This window comes from Myxocyprinus asiaticus, chromosome 13 (assembly GCF_019703515.2).
Source record: "Myxocyprinus asiaticus isolate MX2 ecotype Aquarium Trade chromosome 13, UBuf_Myxa_2, whole genome shotgun sequence".
Taxonomy (NCBI): Eukaryota; Metazoa; Chordata; class Actinopteri; order Cypriniformes; family Catostomidae; genus Myxocyprinus; species Myxocyprinus asiaticus.
Genome location: NC_059356.1, coordinates 11,913,078 through 11,932,996, shown reverse-complemented (window position 1 = coordinate 11,932,996; position 19,919 = coordinate 11,913,078). Strand labels below are relative to the sequence as shown.

The 19,919-nt window shown below is 38.0% G+C and overlaps 1 protein-coding gene and 1 long non-coding RNA gene across 8 annotated transcripts in view; one reads left to right on the top strand and one right to left on the bottom strand.

The window, feature by feature from the left end:
• Nucleotides 1-19,919, bottom strand: part of LOC127450640 (dynamin-2) — a 99,354-nt gene that overhangs the window by 5,211 nt on the left and 74,224 nt on the right. For 6 of the 7 annotated variants that reach the window (XM_051714894.1, XM_051714904.1, XM_051714896.1 and 3 more), the window contains 6 exons: nt 18,852-18,962; nt 15,773-15,882; nt 15,577-15,688; nt 11,533-11,697; nt 9,879-10,102; nt 2,150-2,386 (listed from right to left, as the gene is read on the bottom strand). In XM_051714894.1, coding sequence (XP_051570854.1) covers nt 2,150-2,386; nt 9,879-10,102; nt 11,533-11,697; nt 15,577-15,688; nt 15,773-15,882; nt 18,852-18,962 — 959 coding nt within the window. Of the gene's footprint in view, nt 1-2,149; nt 2,387-9,878; nt 10,103-11,532; nt 11,698-15,576; nt 15,689-15,772; nt 15,883-17,585; nt 18,963-19,919 lie in introns of those variants that run through there. The other variant, XM_051714902.1, reaches the window with a different exon arrangement.
• LOC127450663 (uncharacterized) lies at nt 15,894-18,152 on the top strand. Its single transcript, XR_007899016.1, has 2 exons — nt 15,894-16,684; nt 17,575-18,152. It is a non-coding gene; the product is annotated as an uncharacterized LOC127450663 (long non-coding RNA).

Genomic DNA, 19,919 nt, shown 5'->3' with positions numbered 1-19,919 from the left:
CCAAGATTAGATGAGAAGAGACAAGACTAGACAAGGAAGGACAAGACTTGGCAAGAAGTGGCTAGATGAGAAGAGACAAGAAAAGAAAAGAAAAGACAAGACTAGAAAAGATGAGACTAGACAGTGGTAGTGGCTAGATCCGACTAGAAATAAAAAGACGACACTAGACAAATAGAGACAAGACTAAAAAATACAAAACTAGAAGAGTAGTGGCTACATGAGAATAAAGAAGAGACAAGACTTGATAAGAAAAGATGAGACTACATGAGAAGTCACTAGAGACTAGACGAGAGAAGACTGTTAAAAGAAAAGATGAGAACAGACGTGAAGTGGCTATATAAGATTAGATGAGAAGCGGATAGAAAAGAAAAGATGAGACTAGACAAGAAGAGAAGACTACAAAAGACGTGACTAGACAAGAAGAGGCGAGTAGTAGCTAGACGAGACTAGACAAGAAGAGGCGTGTAGTAGCTAGATGAGACTAGACAAGAAGAGAAGAACTAGACAGGTGGCTAGATAAGACTATATGAGAAGAGATGAGACTAGATGAGAAGTGGCTAGATGAGACTAGACAAGAGGAGAAGACTAGACAAGAAAAGATAAGATTAGATGAGCACTGGGCAGTAGCTAGATAAGTCTATTCAAGAAAAGACAAGACTAAACAAGAAGAGACAAGACGTGACAAGAAAAGACAAGAAGAGCCGAGTAGTGGCTAGATGAGACTAGACAGGAAAAGACGAGACTAGACAAGAAGAGGCGAAACTAGACAAGTAGTAGCTAGATAAGACTAGATGAGAAGAGACAAGACTGGCTAAGAAAAGACGAGACTAGATGAGAAGTGGCAAGATGAGACTAGACAAGAGAAGACAAGACAAGAAAAGAAAAGATCAAACTAGATGAGAGAAGACTAGACAAGTATAGACAAGACTAGACAAGAAGTGACAAGACTAGAAAAGACAAGACAAGAAGAGACGAGTACAAGACGAGACTAGACAAGAAGAAATTAAACTAAACAAGTAGTAGCTAGATAAGACTAGACGAGAAGAGACAAGACTTGTTAAGAAAAAACGAGACTAGATGAGAAGTGGCTAGATAAAGACTAGACAAGAGGAGAAGAGACTAGACAAGAAAAGATAAGACTAGATGAGAGAAGACTAGACAAGGAAAGAAGAGACTAGACAAGATGAGATGAGTAGTGGCTAGATGAGACTAGACAAGAGAAGAAGACTATTAATAGAAAAGATGAGACTAGACAAGAAGAGACAAGACTAGAAAAGACGAGACAAGAAGAGGCGAGTAGTGGCAAGATGAGACTAGACAAGAGGAGAAGACTAGACAAGAAAAAATAAGACTAGATGGACAGTGGCTAGATAAGACTAGACAAGCAAGAAGACTAGACAAGAAAAGATGAGACTAAACAAGAAGAGATGAGTAACTGCAAGATGAGACTAGACAAGAGAAGACTACTAAAAGAAAAGATGAGGCTACACAAGAGAAGACTAGACAAGAAAAAATGAGACTAGATGGGAAGTGGATAAGACTAGACAAGAGGAGAAGACTAGAAAAGAAAAGACAAAACTAGACAAGAAAGATGAGGCTAGATGAGAAGTGACTAGACAAGAGAAGACTAGAAAAGATGAGACCAAACAAGAAGAGATCCTCCCTCTAGATGAAAAGAGATAAGGAGAGGAATCTAGAAGAGGTGAGTTTAGATGAGATGGGGCGAGGCTAGATAAGAGTAGACGAAAAGAAAAGAAAATGCTAGAAGAAACAGAAGAAAGAGAACAGAGAAGATGCGAGAAGATGAGAAGAGATGAGACTAACTGAGAAGGTAAAGGAAAATAGAATATTAGTATGTGACAGGAGAGATTATCTGCAGGCTGCTGCTAGTGAGAGACGAATGAGAGAGCTGAAGAAACGCAGGACAAACAAGTAAAATCTTGCTTGTTTATAAGTTAACTGTAGTGTAGAGCACAACAAAGACAAGTGCTCACACTCGCTCATTAAATTTATTCAGTTTGTCAACTGATGTTCTACTTCTCTGAGACAAGTCACACACATACACACAAAGCCTGGTGGATCACAGCAGAGTAACAGACAGCAGACTGAACATGTAAATGCGGGGGGACACACTGGTTGTTGGTCTTACCTGGGAATGCCCGGAGGGATGCGTGCGGGGCGAGAGGGGATCTGAGGAGGTGCACTGAAAGGATCCTGGGCACTGTTGCTGAAGGCATTTATGGGATGGCCTGGCCGAGAGGGGATGGGTGGAGCCACATAGGCAGAGGTGGGGTTTAGAGGAGGCGGGCCTGGTGTGGGGCCTCTCACTGCTGGAGGCCTGTTGGGGGGTGGGGCTGTTGTCGGTGGTCTGCGCTGAGGGGCGGGGCTACAAAGAACAGGATAAGAAATATAGTATTAAAAAGAAGTTTATAAATGGTAGGATATGTACGGAATAGCATTCGAGCTGCAGAAACTAATAATAATTGATAATGAAAATCATCGACAACTAATTTCATTATCGATTAGTTGGATAAATGCAGTGAGCATGGAGAAGCTCCATCAGTAACTACATTTCCATCCAAGGGTTTTTTTGTGACAAAAAGTGTAGCACATCAAAAAGTTAACATGATATAGCTGATGGAAACATAAATTATTGCTAAAATTTCACGAGTGTCGACATAATATTTTTCCGTTTAACTCTAGCGCATAAACTCTATGTCGATACTTCAAATGTTGCGAAAAACTGGTTTGGAAACACTTTTTGTTGAGAAAATTGGCATTAATGGAAAAATATAGTGTCACATGATAGAATTTACCCCAATCGTTAGCCTGTGTTAATCATGACGACAAGGAATACATCATTGAAAGCCAATTTATTGTATGTGATTATGCCGTTAAGATCAATCCATAAAGATCCGATGCAGCAAACATGACACTTCCAGGAGTGCCAACACAAATATCTCGTATCATGCACCGGTCATCGACGAGTGCAAGGAGAACAAATGAATGGCCACTCTTTGCGATTAATTTAATCATGGTAGACATCCATTTATTTATTAAAGTTGCTTTTCCACACCATTCAAAATAATAGACGGCAGTCATGGAATTAGCCCACAGTACAAAAAACATAATTTCTGTGCATAAAGATGTTTTAAATTAAAAATAAATACACAATACTAGGAGAAAAACATCAGTGTGCTTTTTTAGAACACTAACATATAGCCCAATTCTATCAAATTATTGTTTAGTTAACTTTGGAAAAAAAATGGTTAGGGTTTGGTTAGAGTTAGGTAAAAATGCCAGCAAAATTCCCTGTATTAAATTAAATAAATTACCAAATGAAAAAAGCATTAAACTAAAAAAATTAATTACCAAATGAAAAAATAATATTGTTAGGCCTATATAATTGCCTTTTCTTTACACAAACTTAAATTAGTCTTACCCTGTTCTGTAGATGAAAAAAGTCGGCTGAATGACATTCTCAGAATGTTCTACACTTTTTTCAAGACTATAAACTATTCGAACTATTTGTCCGATACCGAGTTCACTTTCAGAAAATGAGCTTTTTGAACATTTTATAACTTTTCAATATTTTAAATCTAACATTCTTTACTTCGGATCGCATTTGCTGAGCTTCTTCAGAAAATATTAATTACATTATGACGCTAAAATTAATTTTAGATGACAATCAAGTTCAGTTGGTCGTTAAAAGTTGCTGGACAAATATGCGGGACATAATGTGTTGTGATGGCGATGCTTTAGATTAGATGATTGTTCAAAATAGCCTATTTAATATAAGGAATGTATCATATATGTAAAACTGATATTACACCGCATCAGTTTTTCTTTAATAGCTGAAAAACACAGTATATACAAATCGATGGATGGTCCTTATACTAAGACTGAAAGTATAAAAGGCCATTTGAATGGAAACAGGCAGAAGACGGCAAATTTCGCAAACATTTTTTTTACGCATTTTCACTTTGTCGATAACAAAACAGCGCAAAAAGTGGATGGAAACTAGGTTATTGACGTCACTTTACAGTAGTGAAAGATGTGTTTGCATGAAGAAACTTGTTTGACAGAAACACGTTAAAGTGGATTAAACATGACCCAAGTTGTCCACAAGAACACTTTATAAACACATTAAAGATCACAAGCATACAATTTAATGTGGAGCGGATGCTGCATCAGGTATATTGACAAGTGAGATTGTGCTGTTTTATGTGCCAGAGAGTTGTTTCTCTCCAGCGCATGACTTACGTTTTTACTGCTGTTTTATATATTTTTTAATGTATTAATGTTATGAATTCAAAATCAGGTACTTATTTCTATTTTGAAAACTGTTTGTCTTTACCACAAGCGAGTTAAATGAGAGCGCGCATCTGTGTCAATCAAACCGATCGCAATACAGAAAGGGAGCGCAATCATTTTGATTAAACTGTGCTTTGCGGTTTAGTAATTATGCAACATCATACCGTGATTTCAGTTTCAATGCAGTCAATTGTGCAGCTGTTATGAATGTCACACTGATGTCTCAGAGGTCAAAGTGTGCTGGTTTTTAAAGTCTTCTAGCTGACTTCCCCTCATTATGTAAGCGCATGTAATACAATGAACACCAGAATGCGACTTTTCAGTGCGAGAGTGTATCTGCACTGCATTTACAGATGATTGTACTATATTAAACTATGTATATAATGCTGAATATAATAAATAATAATGCTAAGGGTCCTGATCCTTGATAGTCATGATAACACCAAATGTAATGTCTGATTTCACCAGTTATTTACACTATGGAAAATATTATTTTCCTGGATAAGCATACAAAACCGTTAAAATGTATTTGTGAAAAGAATAGTTTAGAAACATGTAATCAATGACAATACTTTAACGAACAGTAGCCTATTTTTTGTTAAGTTTTACAAGCAAATGAAAGGAACTGTTTTGCATATGTCCTAAAAGTAGTAATAATAATACAATTATCCAAACTTAACGCATCATGATTCAGGCTTTGTTTAAAGTTTTGTGAGAGTATTGAACTGTGAATTTAGTACAGCAAATCAAACCAAATCCTTATGCCCTTTGTCATTTCTGTTTTTCTTTAATATCACATTTTCAATAAAATGCAGGAAATAACAGGGTTTTTTTTATCTGATAAAGAAATAATCGAAGATTAATCGATTTTCAAAATAATCGTTAGTTGCAGCCCTAAATATCATACTATCATACTATCACTATTTCTGCAGTTTATACATTACCGTAAAGTTTGGAATCACCAAACTTGATATTTTCATGTTTTTGAAAGAAAATTTCAATTTTCTTCACCAAGGATGCTTTAAATTTATTAAGAATTACAATAAAGAAATGCATAATGTTACATGTGACTATTTCTATTTAAATAAATGCTGGATTCTGTATCTTTCTGCTCATCCATGAATCCTCCACTTGCAGCAGACATTCTAGCAGTCAGTTTATTAAGATATTCAGATGAAGTTTCATCCCGTGCTTTCTGTAGCACCTCCCAAAACTTTTCACAGACCTTATGATTGGACTCTTCAAACACCTCTCAACAACTCAAACTTAGACTAATCCATCTATAATACTCATTTCTAATAATTTTAAATTCATTCAACATGATCCAAGCCCATTTGACCCTTTTCTTCTTGTTTGCCAGTTTCAGATGTCTTTTTGCCTGAAACACAACCAATTTAGCACATTAGAATGATTTCATAAGGAGTACACTCGGTCTACACTGGACGCATTGACACAAACATTCAAAACCATTTAATATGTGTAGGAGCACCAGCACGTGCAGCACAAAATGGAATGCGACACCTGTTTATTGTTGGCGTAACGGATGTGCCGCAACTGACGCTTCCAGTGTAGACAGCATCATTGATTATAATGGTGATCTATTAGAGCCCAACTGATATGGGATTTTTGAGACCAATACCGATAAAGATTTTAGAGGGGGAAAATTCACCGATTACCGATATGGTGGCCGATATAGTTCATTTTTGAGCTGGAATGAAAACAGACCTTTTCTATGTGAATTTTTCACCGATCTTGCACCGATATGACTATGCAAAGGTACTCAGAAGGCTGCTTTCTTAAATATTTTTATCAAAGAATATTTGACATTATTATTATTATACATTGTCAACAAATTCTAGAAATGAACACTGAGAAAATAAAGAACAAATAAAAATACAATAAATAGCTTAAAAAACATCAGTACTGTATGTTCAGTATCAGTCAGTTGCTGACCATTTAAATAAAGAATAAATAAAAATACAGTAAATAGCTAAATAAACATCAGTACTGTTTAGTATCAGTCAAATGTTGACTATTTTAATACTGCCAGTCAATTCCAGTCAAGAAGCATTTACACCTGCCGAGACAAGAGATAAACAGTGGCAGCGGTGTTACATCGTATTCTGCTATACAAGTTCAGGGAAAACTTTCAATGGTGGAAAACCAGACTTTTAAATATGACATTTTATAAATGCAATGACTGGAATTGTTCGGTTGAAGGGGGTAACAAACTGTGAATCCTGAACAAAACAGTTTGGTGAATACATGTTTACACATTATCTTCCACTCAGCTGACAAGCAATGAAAGTAGCTACGAGGTTAGCTAGTTAGCTATAAGCTCGTTGTCACGGAGAGTAAAAGATGGACCAGCATTGCGTCTCACCAACTAGGTAACAACATAGCGTGAAATCAACACTCAACAGACACAATCCACCACCGCACCGTTGTCTGCTGAGCTGCGAGAAGATGCTCTGCTGCTTACCTTTCAATCTGCTACATTACTGACTGCACTGACAAACTGTAGCTGGCTAACAGCAAACAGACATGAGTGACATGGTAGTCAGGGACAGGGTTAACGTTATATTAGTTATACTGAAAAGGGAAAATGATGGGGTCATTGTTTATTAACTTTCCAGTATGTATTTCACAAACTAGTTAGCAATTTACCGAGAAGACACCGCTCAACTCTGCACTGCTTAACTCCGCCCTAGCTGCAGAGCCACCATCAGCTCAGCTCTGTAAACAATGGAGTCGGAATGCGCTCTGCTGGACAAACTACGTAATGACACCAATTATAAAGCATTGTTTTCTGCATTATATGTTCTGAAAAAAAGTTTTCATACCTGCGCATATTGGTAAACATATACACCGATACCGATATATCTGTGAAAGGATAATATCGGCCGACCGATATATCGGTCAGGCACTAGGTTCTATTTGCATCAGGTGTAGACAGGCTGTTAGGTGACACAGCATATTCTTAGTAGACTGAAATAATGACTACTACAAATGGAGATTTGTCATCATGGGCAAAAATGTCATTTTAAAATAAACAAAACTGTGAAACAGCTATTTCAAACAGTTAAAAACTTTCAACATTGCTAATATTTTTGGCAGTATTTTTGATCAGAATGCATCCTTGGTGAACAGAAGCACCAATTCCTTACAAGAACTAAAATGTCTTAATGATTCCAACCTTTTGAATGGTAGTGTAGTATTATGTACACCGTGCAAAGTACAGCTGAAGTCAGAAGTTTACATACACCTTAGCTAAATACATTTAAACTCGGTTTTTCACAATTCCTGACATTTATTTTTATTTTTTTCTCCCCATTTCTCACAATTTGGAATGCCCAATTCCCAATACTTAGTAGGTCCTCATGGTGGCGCAGTTACTCACCTCAATCCGGGTGGCTGAGGACAAGTCTCAGTTGCCTCTGCTTCTGCTTCTAATTTTCCTTCCTCGTGATGCCATCTATTTTGTGAAGTGCACCATTTCCCTCCTGCAGCAAAGCACCCCCACAACATGATGCTGCCACCCCCATGCTTTACAGTTGGGATGGAGTTCTTCGGCTTGCAAGCCTCACCCTTTTTCCTCCAAACATAACGATGGTCATTATGACCAAACAGTTCAATTTTTGTTTCATTAGACCAGAGGACATTTCTCCAAAAAGTAAGATCTTTGTACCCATGTGCACTTGCAAACTGTAGTCTGGCTTTTTCATGGCGGTTTTGGAGCAGTGGCTTCTTCCTTGCTGAGCAGCCTTTCAGGTTATGTCGATATAGGACTCGTTTTACTGTGGATATAGATACTTGTCTGCCTGTTTCCTCCAGCATCTTCACAAGGTCCTTTGCTGTTGTTCTGGGATTGATTTGCACTTTTCGCACCAAACTATGTTCATCTCCAGGAGACAGAATGAGTCTCCTTCCTGAGCGGTCCCATGGTGTTTATACTTGCATACTATTGTTTGTACAGATGAATGTAGTACCTTTAGGTGTTTGGAAATTGCTCCCAAGGATGAACCAGACTTGTGGAAGTCCACAAATCTTTTTTCTGAGGTCTTGGCTGATTTCTTTTGATTTTCCCATGAAGTCAAGCAGAGGCACTTAGTTTCAAGGTAGGCTTTAAAATAGATCCACAGGTACACCTCCAGTTCAATACACCTCCTATCAGAAGCTAATTGATTAATTGTCTAAAGGCTTGACATAATTGTCTGGAATTTTCCAAGCTGCTTAAAGGCACAGTTAACTTAGTGTATGTAAACTTCTGACCCACTGGAATTGTGATATAGTCAAATATAAAAGTGAAACAATCTGCCTGTAACAATTGTTGGAAAAATTACTTGTGTCATGCACAAAGTAGATGTCCTAAACGACTTGCTAAAACTATAGTTCGCTAATATTAAATCTGTGGAGTGGTCAAAAAATGAGTTTTAATGACTTTAACCTAAGTGTATGTAAACGTCTGACTTCAACTGTATGTGAATTTTCTGTAAGCATGGAATTCCCAGAAAACCTGCTATATTTGATAAAATGTGCAGTATACAACAGATCGCACACTTGATTGGACTGCCAAAAGTCAAGACATTTTTACCAAAAATGTAATTAAAAATGAAAATAACTCCTTTTCTGGACATCACTCAGATTTAACATGCAATAGAGGTTACAGAGGTTAAATCGAGGTTATAATTGGCATGGAATCTTATCTTCCTATTTACTGCTCAATATACACTGTATACTGCCTACTATTTAAAAAAACATTGTAACTGAAACAGTAGGTATTCTTCCACAATAAACAGGAGTATGCCACATTTTATGCCACATGACCTCAATGTTGCATGCAAGTGGCATCCAATTATCATCTTGGTAATTAATATGGTAAAATTGCATTTTTAATGTTTGGCAGTACAAAAAGACAATGCTTCAAATAATCAAATAATGAGTCAAAAAAGTGTTTCATGTATAACAAAAATTCATATAGTATGCACAGTAAACATGCTGCATACAACAGGAATATTACCAGCAGTATGTTAGTATACTATTCAGAACATGCAAATATGCAGTATACAGTGTGTACACACAGTGCAGGGTAGATTACTCCTGAAATGTAACGTGGTACTGAATGCAAATGACACAATTAAAACTGTAATCAGTTATCTAATCTGATTACTTATTGGTTGGATTATTTATTGCATGTTTTGATGAAAATCAAAAGTTTTTAAGTATACTAAGTACCAATATAACTCCTTACATTAGTAAACATTAAAACAGCAACCCCTTCTGAGTTTATTTGAAAGTCAAGTCTGAAAGATATATAATGCAATCATATGCAATCATGTAATCCCTTAAAAGTAACTTGAACACAATTAAACATGTAGTCAAATTACAAATACTTGATTTTAATCCAGATTACATGTAGTCCATTACTACCCAACACTGCCTATACTGTGTAGTATTCAGCATGTAGTAAGTTAGTATTCCATTGTAAATACAGCCATAGTAAAGTAAATTTAAAACCCCCTTCCCAGCAAGCCACCATCATGTTGCGCAATGGCTGTTCTAACCTAGTGTCAGGCATCCAGCTGTCGTTGACGGGCGGAGGCACAGGGGTGGATATAGTGCTGGTGCTGATGTCACCGATGATGCTGAGGGCCTCTTTAATGGCATGATACATGCGCAGCATCTCGTCTCTGCGCTGGGCCTGGTCTGCAGACTCCTCCATCAGACTGTTCTGGTCTCCTGATGAGTACAAGTACGCCAACAGCTCCGAATGGATGAAGTCTTTAGCCTGGGAACAATGAGCACACACGAGAACAGTAAGGAAAGGTGAATGAAGAAAGTTGAGAATCACTCAATACTAGTTCAAGCAACCAGAATTATTTCTGTGGAAAAAATATAAATAAATAAATTCTATATTCTGCATATATACGTATCACCCATATCGTCTTTGAAGAATATTTAAGTTTAGTCTAAGGCAGTTAGTAGCCAGTAAACTAGATATTCTCAAGCCGAGTTATGTCCATGAAAAAATCAGTTTCTATTACCTTAATCCTTATCACCTTGACGGATCAAAAATCTGAGCCGAAATCTACAAACATTAGGTCTCATTCATGAAACAGAAGCAGAACGAATTTATAAATTATTCGTAAAAAACAAAGTGGCACATTCAATTCAATGCAACAATTTACATAAAAATGGATTCATAAATGACACAGAAATTAATTGTGCTAATGTGAGGCCCATTTTCCAATTTCTTCAATGTCTGTCCAAACTTTTTGCAGAGACTGAATTAATTATTTCCATGTCAGTTTATTATTGTGGCATTAGAGAATTCAAATTTTAATGCACTGTGGTTGGTCACTTTACATGTCAGTCAGACAGTCTCTTCCTGTCTAAGTGGGAGGTTCTTAGCCACCATAAGCCACAATGTGGACCAGACTTCATCATTTACTCACCCTCATGCCATCCCAGATGTGCATGACTTTTTTTCTTCTGCAGAACACAAAGATTTTTTGAAGAATATTTCAGCTCTGTAGGTCCATACAATGCAGTCGAATTGTGACCAAAACTTTGAAGCTCCAAAAGGAAAATTAAAGCAGCATAAAAAGTAATCCATAAGACTCTAGTGGTTTAACCCATGTCTTCTGAAGCGATCCAATCGGTTTTGGGTGAGGAAATCCCAAAATATACCTCCTTTTTCACTGTTCATCTTGCCATTGCAGTCTCTAGGCACCATCATGATTTCAAGCTTGATTGCACTTCCTAGTGCTTGATGCATGCGCAGAGCGCTAGATGGTGCGATAGGAAGTGTAATAGAGCTTGAAATCACGATCGCCAAGGAGACTGCTGATGATGTCATGATTTATAGTAAAAAAGGAGTTACATTTTGGTCTGTTCACATCCAAAACACATCATGTCGCTTCTGAAGACATGGATTAAACCACTGGAGTCTTATGGATAACATTTAAGCAGCCTTTGAGCATTTTTCAGAGTTCTGGTCATCATTTACTTGCATTGAATGGACCTACAGAGCTGAGATATTGCTCTAAAAATCTTTCTTTGTGTTCAGCAGAAGACAGTAATACACATCTGGGATGGCATGAGGGTGAGTAAATAATGAGAGAATTTTCATTTTTGGGTGAACTATCCCTTTTAGTCTGGCTCTGCGAGAATCTGTACGTTACAATAGTAACTGCTTACAAACACTTGTGTACTTACGCTGTTGATCATGAGATGCATGATAGTCTTGGGCATGAGGTCTCTGATGGTCTTGTTGACGATTCCAATGTAGGAGTCCACCAAGTTACGGATGGTTTCCACCTGCCTCTCCAGCTGAGGGTCCATGGAGAAGCTGTCTGCTGGAGCGGCATCTTCTGACTCCACCTACAAACACATCCAAGCTTCTTTACAATCACTTACATTTGATCTACTTTCAGGACTTTTTAGACATTTTGAAGTAAACTGAGAATTGAAATTGATCCCATTTCATTTTACTATTTACATTATTAACCAACTACATTTGAGGTCATTCCGGTGTCAACACAATCATTGGGCCCTGACTTTTTTATTTTTTTATAAAAAAAATTACTGGTAAAAGATAAACATAAATGATGATCAAAGCCATGATATTAAATGCCACTGATCATTGTTTACTGAGCAACCATTATTTTGTAGAAGGGGGTCAAAATGACAATTTCTGCCTATTATTTGGAGCAAAATTACAGTTTGAAAAAATAAAGATATAAAGGTTGCACATTTGTTATTTTATTTTTACATAGAGATAGGAAGGTCTTTTATTTAAAACAGTTGATGTGAACACCCCAAAAAGAAAGTTTGTTCTGAACCAGAATTTAAAAGGATATTAAGATATCTTTAATACTTCTGAAGTTACAGGTGCCCCAGTTTTGGTAAAACAACACAAAAAAAGATTTTTTTCCCCCCCAGTTTTTGGAGTCAAACCATTGGCAGATAATGCAAAAAGGGGTGCGGAAGTCAACTGGTTTTAGTAATAGACCTACCTACAGTATCTCAATGTCAGAATAAAATAAAAAGATTTGCTTCAAAATAACAGGACGAAAATTGTCATTTTGACCTCCCTCTACAAAATAATGGATTGCTCAGTAAATACACAGATCAGCCACATCATTAAAACCACCTGCCTAATATCGTGTAGGTCCCACTCGTGCCACCAAAACAGCTCTGACCCGTCGAGGCTTGGACTCCATAAGACCTCTGAAGATGTCCTGTGGTATCTGGCACCAAGACGTTAGAAAGCAGATCCTTTAAGTCCTGTAAGTTGCGAGGTGATCGAACTTGGATCGGACTTGTTGGTCCAGCACATCCCATTGATGCTCAATCGGATTGAGATCTGGGGAATTTGGAGGAAAAGTCAACACCTTGAACTCTTTTTCATGTGCCTCAAACCATTCCTGAACAATCTGTGGCAAGGCGCATTATCCTGCTGAAAGAGGCCACTGCCATCAGGGAATACTGTTGCCATGAAGTGGTGTACGTGGTCTGTAACAATCTTTAGGTAGGTTGTACTTGTCAAAGTAACATCCACATGAATGCCAGGTCCCAAGGTTTCCCAGCAGAACATTGCCCAGAGCATCACACTGCCTCCGCCGGCTGTCATCTCTTCCCCAGGTAAACAACGCACACGCTCCCAGCCGTCCACATGATCTAAAAGAAAACGTGATTCATCAGACCAGGCCACCTTCTCCCATTGCTCCATGTTCCAGTTCTGATGCTCACGTGCTCATTGTAGGTGCTTTCAGCAGTGGACAGGAGTCAGCATGGGCACTCTGACGGGTCTGCGGCTACGCAGCCCCATACGCTGCAAGCTACGATGCACTTTGTGTTCTGACACCTTTCTATCATGGCCAGCATTAAGATTTCAGCAATTTGTGCTACAGTAGCTCTTCTGTGGGATCGGACAAGACGGGCTAGCCTTCGCTCCCCATGCGCATCAGTGAGGCTTGGGCGCCCATGACCCTGTCGCTGGTTCACCGGTTGTCCTTCCTTGGACTACTTTTGGTAGGTACTGACCACTGCATACCGGGAACACCCCACAAGACCTGCCGTTTTGGAGATGCTGACCCAGTCGTCTAGCCATCATAGTTTGGCCCTTGTCAAAGTCACTCAGATTCTTATGCTTGCCCATTTGTCCTGCTTCCAACTGACTGTTCACTTGCTGCCTAATATGTCCCACCCCTTGACAGGTGCCATTGTAATGAGATAATAAATGTTATTCACTTCACCTGTCAGTGGTTTTAATGTTGTGGCTGATCAGTGTATAAACAGTATAATAACTTTTTGCATGTTGTTTTACCAAAATTGGAGTGCCTGTAACTCCAGAAGTGTTAAATATTTCTTAATATCCTTTCAACCCTTCTGTTATGTTTAAAAATAATGACACCTGTGATGTTTGGGTCAAAAATGACCCATATAGAGATTTTCAGTAAATATTACTTACAAACTGTAAGAAAGTCATAATCATGGTTTATATTCTGCAACATTACAACCATAGGAATAATACAAAAAAAATAACATATATTATTGTACAGCAAATAAACTGACAGAACTGTAAAATCAACATTGTGCAGTTGAACAACTACAAATAACAGAGTGTGTGTGAGTGCACTACACAAAGTTTTGGCAGTATGTGCAGGTCTGTGTATAATATCTGCAAATATTAACCCTATAGTTTGTGCGAATCATATTTCATAAACGATTTTCTAAAAACTCTACATCATCAACATGATAAATGATCGCCTTCATATTTTTATTCACATGTCTTTTTTTAGGTGAAACCTTTGCTGATTTTGATAAAGTAAAAGTACCAATAATATTTATTAACTATTTAAGAATGAGAAAGAGATCTAGTGACACTCTTGACTCAAGAGAAGCTTTACAGCTGCATTGAAAACCATCATTATTTACCCCCCCGGGTCAGATCTGACCCGAACATAAAGGTGCAGGCAAAAAGTTTGACATTCCATAAATATAAACAAATATTATAAAAACCTAAAAACTTTTTTTTTTTTTTTTTACATATTCATTAAGTCAATGTTGAGGATAACCCAAAAGCATTTAGACCAAACTTAAGATTAAGTCTAGTTTTTCCACTCTTAACCGGGTTAAAAATGACCCAAACATAGGAGGGTTAAATTCTGGTTCAGAACAAACTTTCCTTCTGGTGTGCTGACATCATTGATTTAAATAATAGGAATTTTTCCCCTTTTTCTCCCAATTTGTAATGCCCAATTCCCAATGTGCTTTTAAGTCCTTGTGGTCGTGTAGTGATTCGCTTCAGTCCGGGTGGCGGAGGACGAATCCCAGTTGCCTCCGCATCTGAGACTGTCAACCTGCACATCTTATCACGTGGCTTGTTGAGCACGTTGCCATGGAGACATAGCGCGTGTGGAGGCTTCATGCCATCCACCGCGGCAACCACGCTCAACTCACCACACGCCCCACCGAGAACGAACCACATTACAGCGACCACAAGGAGGTTACACCATGTGACTCTACCCACCCTAGCAACCGGGCCAATTTGGTTGCTTAGGAGTCTGGAGTCACTCAACACGCCCTGGGATTTGAACTAGCAAGCTAGCTCCAGGGGTGGTAGCCAGCGTATTTAACCACTGAGCTACCCAGGCCTCTATGTAAAATTAAAATTATGAAGGTGCCACCTTTCTATGGTTATTTTTTCATCCTGTAGTTTTGCTCCAAATAATAGGTGGAAATTATAATTCTGACCTCCCTCTACAAAACATTGGATTGCTCAGTAAACAATATGCATGCTATTTAATATTTGGGCTTTCATCATAATTTATGTTGATCATTCTTAAAAAATATTAATAAAATAAAAAATGTCTGCCAGGGTAGTTTCTGAAATTTGGTTGATTTGACCTTTTAGATTTTCACAAGAAAATGTGTTGAGACAATGCAAAAGTCACTGCAACTGTATGATGCTAGGGGTTTCTGGATGGTTACTAGGGAGTTGCTATGTGGTTGTTAGGGAGTTCTTGGTGGTTTTTACTGTCCCAAGTCCCTAGATATGGCTTGGGTCCTTCCTTCAATGGTCTTTTTTTCCACATATTTTATAGTCCAATTGCTTGGAATTGCAAAAGCAAATTCCCATACTTCCATTTGACTTTACTGTTCTAAAAAAATGTAAAATACTAACAAAAAAGAATGAGCAGGTGTGTCCAAACTTTTGACTGGTAGTGTATATTTCTGCTGACCAAACATTTGTACCTGATCTTTCTCAGGATAAACTCCCGCTCTGAGAAAAGAGGCTTTCCAGCTGTCCATGTCCTCCTGAGAGTCGCAGGCCAACTCGATCTGACGCAAGTCCTTATAAACATTCCTGCGAAAGCAATCAAACCCACACATGAACCGACCGAACACTTAAACAAATGCACAAACACAAAGAGCTGCAGTAAGCCCTGACCTTTGCTCAGTGTTGAAGATAGCGAAAATGTGCTTAGTGGACATGAAACCTTTCTCCACATCTCTGAGCTTCAGGTTATCCAGGGGAAGCATGTATTTCTTCTCCTTTTCCTATTACAGGGCGAGAGGGAGTAAGAAAAGGAGTTACAAAATGGCATACAATCTTACAAATCACTTCAGAGTGGCGAAAAACCTCGCAACTTTCAGAGAACAGCCCAAAAGCAATTCCTAAGGCAATAAATGGGAAGAAATTCATTTTTTGGGGGTTTGGAACACTCTAAGTGAGAGTAAATAATGAGAGAACGTTCATTTTTGTGTGAACTGTTCCTTTAAAGAAGGACCACCAGGTTGCCAAGCCAGAGAGGGGGATGTGAGACAGAGAAAGAGCAGAGGAGGAGTCTGGGTGAGCACTATGGCTGCCAACTCGTTCTGTTAAGTTGAGAAGAAACATCTGGAAACATTTATGTTGGAGAGAGGGAAAGAGAACTTCTACAGTCCCAACGGTTACATCACTCAGAGGAACACATCCCTGCCCCCAACACACTCATCTGCACACACATACAGACACACACACAACAACCCCCCAGTAACCCAGTACGATTTCCTGCCAATTCCAAAGTCGGATCCCGGCTGGAACATTTCAGTCAGTATGCCACGTCACTTTGCCTCCCCTTTCGTCTCGCTCTCTCTATCTTCATCTCTCTTTCTCCATTTAACACTCTCTTTTTGCTTGAGGAACCATCGCTGAAGGACCATTCCTTGCTGTTTTTCGTATAACAACGCTAAAGTGCGAAAACGACGTTTGTACGCGGTGCAGAATGTGATAAAGAAGTCATGACAGCAAAATGGTCAGTATTTGTCTTGAAGTAATTGCAGAGGCCTGGAATATGTATCGCTATACAGCAGTGAACATGTGAGTATATAGAATATGTGTTTGAAACAAATTCTGAACATAAACGGGATCTGGAAAATAACGAGAAATAAGACTTGGATATTCATTAACGTTTATACTACGTAAATAATCTTGAAATATACTTATCAAAGGTGACTTTGAATATGTGGGCCACCATAAAAGTTCTCTTTATTCTTTTTTTTACAATATATTTTTACAATATTTTTGCAGTAAAAATATTAACAAACTATAAAGGTAAATACAGTAGTTCTATTAACCTATTATGGATAAGTGTCTGTGTGTGGTTTAGGGTGTATCACATGAGAACATGTCCTGCTCACATTTCACCCCAAAATCAAAAGAAATAAAAAAGGTCATTTGAATTTGTGTCAAGAAAAATAACGCCTATTTTAGCCTCGTTCTGATTTTTTTTTGCATTATGACATTATTTTCATGACACTTAAGCACATTTTCCTCCAAATTCTCATTACCTTAATGCATCCGAACATTTTACTTTTTAGATTTTTGTAATCCCCATTATTCTCAATGGTGATTCTCATTATTGTCATACAGTATTACACTGTATTACAGTAAAAACAAAGACTGAAATAGCATAAATGAAAGTCAGTCCAAACAAATAATACTATGATGAATAAATACTTCTCAGTTTATTTTACAGCAATGAGAATGAGATTTGTTGCATCAAGTTAATGAGAATTGGGTGAGAAAATGAGCTCAATTGTCGTGAAAATAATGTCCAAAAAAAAAAAAAAACAGTATATTTTCTTTAAGCAAAAATAATGTCTTATTTCTCACTTCTAATTTCGTGGTGCAATATTTCCTGAACATGTTTTTGACAGGTTTGGTGAGGTTATCAGTGTGCTCGTCTGATCTGTTTACTCTCTCTGCAGTGGTGTACAGTCTCAGTGCAGTGACCTGCAGTCCAGCCATCCTTTTCCTCCCCCTCGCCTGCCCAGTGTTCAGACTACCTGTTCATCACGCTGCAGCTGAACAGTAGTCCGCACATTGGTTAGGCTGGGCAGGGACACACACACCCACACTGCAAGCAACCGGACTCTACCATTTACCGCTGGATGGGGGGAAAATTGCATAAACATTCCCTCTCAAAGGGATCAAGAGAGAAAGGGCGTGCTAAAACACACACATGGGGCTTGAATCAAATTTGAATGGTGACAGAGACAGTATAAATGGGATGGACAACTCATCGAAAAATGAATGGGAGATATTGCAATGCTCAATGTGGTGGCTACACAAACAGAAGTTCTGCCTTCAGTTAAACGAGCAAATTAGTTTAAAAAAAAAAAAAGTAAAAAATAAATACAAAATAAAAGTTAATAAAGTTAACTTGTTTACTATAGAACATGCATGCAGGTTAACTGGACCAGTATAAAAAAAGAAAAAATACAGATTTTTTATTTTTATTTAAATGATCTGACATTAAAGCATTAAAGAACAAAAATGTATGATACTGATTCCTAATATGTTACTGAAAAGTAAATATGACAAAGAGAATTAGATTCCGGTGTTAATTAATACAGATACAGTAGGAGCTGTACTTCCTTATAGCTTACATAGAAAACACTTCTGCTGTTAAAAGGTAAAACGCAGTAACTATAAAACTTGCCAAAGTTGAATTGTGATGTAAATAAGGGATGAAATAATGGAAACTCGAGGGCCATTCACACCCACACATTATTATGTCAGTCTGTGCTTTTTTCATTGTTTTTCTATTTAAACATGCACTTGACGGATGTCTCGCATCTTGTAGTTGCGCTGCATTTCTCAGATGCTGTTAAAAAAAACGTAAAATATATTGAGACACCTGCGTTCTTCTCTATGTGGTGCTATGTCAAGCTTTTTTTTTTTTAACACAAGCAGCATATGGTGTGAACGGCACCTTAGACTAAGATTTGTCCTGTGTATGACAGGTTTAGCTCGACTATGCTCAGATTGCAAAAAAATTGCAGTAAGCACAAAATTCACAGTAAACTAAGTGTTGTAGTTACTGCATTTTGCCTTTGTAGTTATGTATTTACCTTCTGACGCATCACCAAGATAGCCGCTGAGTGAACTGACTTGCCTTAGAAGGGACTTTTGTGGTGCTAGTTTTCAACTCAAAAGAGATGGGGAGGGATTGAAAAAGAAAAACAGAGCAGATGGATCTTACCTCCTCGTCCTTGTACCAGGACAGCGATTCGGCCGTCAGGATGAACCAGTATTCCTTGGAGCCGCCCTTCATGATACTGATGTTGAGTGTCAGCCAGCCTTTACGGATCACCTGTGGGATAGGGGGTGGAGGGTGGTGGAGGGTGCAGGGCATGCCACAGGGTGGGGAAACATTTATGAGAGCCAAACTCGTATATTCAACTCGTATATTCTTTGTTCTGGAACCTTCTGCCCTAAACTGAAGACCAAAGGCCCTGTGACTTACCTGCCAGTGAAATATACAACTCTGCTCAGTAGATCAGTGGTTCTCAACTAGTGGGTCGCGACCCAAAAATGTGTCGCAAGTCTGTTCATGTTGGGGTCGCGGACACCAGGCAAAAAACAATGCTAAATGTAAATAATAAATTGCCCCAACTATATAACTGTGCATTGTTAGTATATATCAAAATAGGCTTATGAACTTTTCAAAAGGAAGGAGAAATCTCATTCCATATATTTTGCTGAATTCGGCAGATGTGCCAACATGGACAGGTTGCGCAACATGCCTTTAACCTCAAAAACTATTAACAAAACTATATAAGATAAAAAAATAAAATATTTAGAAAAAAAGACTACAATAAATTCTGGTTGACTTACAATGAGAATATACATTGTTTTTTCTGACCACAACTTGTTTTGCGAGTGCATGAAACCATTATTCATCCAGTACATTTGGAAATCAAAATTTCCTATTCAGACTATGTCAAGTTTATAATTTTGCATACTGTTTGGGCTATGCAACTAATCGTAAAAATAATAAATTTCAATCATTGATTTTAAATACATTTTTGTGAACTTTTTTACGATAAACAGTTTTAATAACATGTTGGGTTGCCACATAATGCCTAATGTAAAATCTCCATCCTGAAGCAAAACCCGTTGAGAACCACTGACGTACACTACAGTCTCTAGTGCTAGTCTGTGTAGAGCCAGAACATAAGGTAACAATTAAAGCTCAGTCTCAAAAATCCACTACAGACAATAAGTAAAAACTAAAAAAGCCATTGGGGAGTGTCTGTGAAGTCTTGAA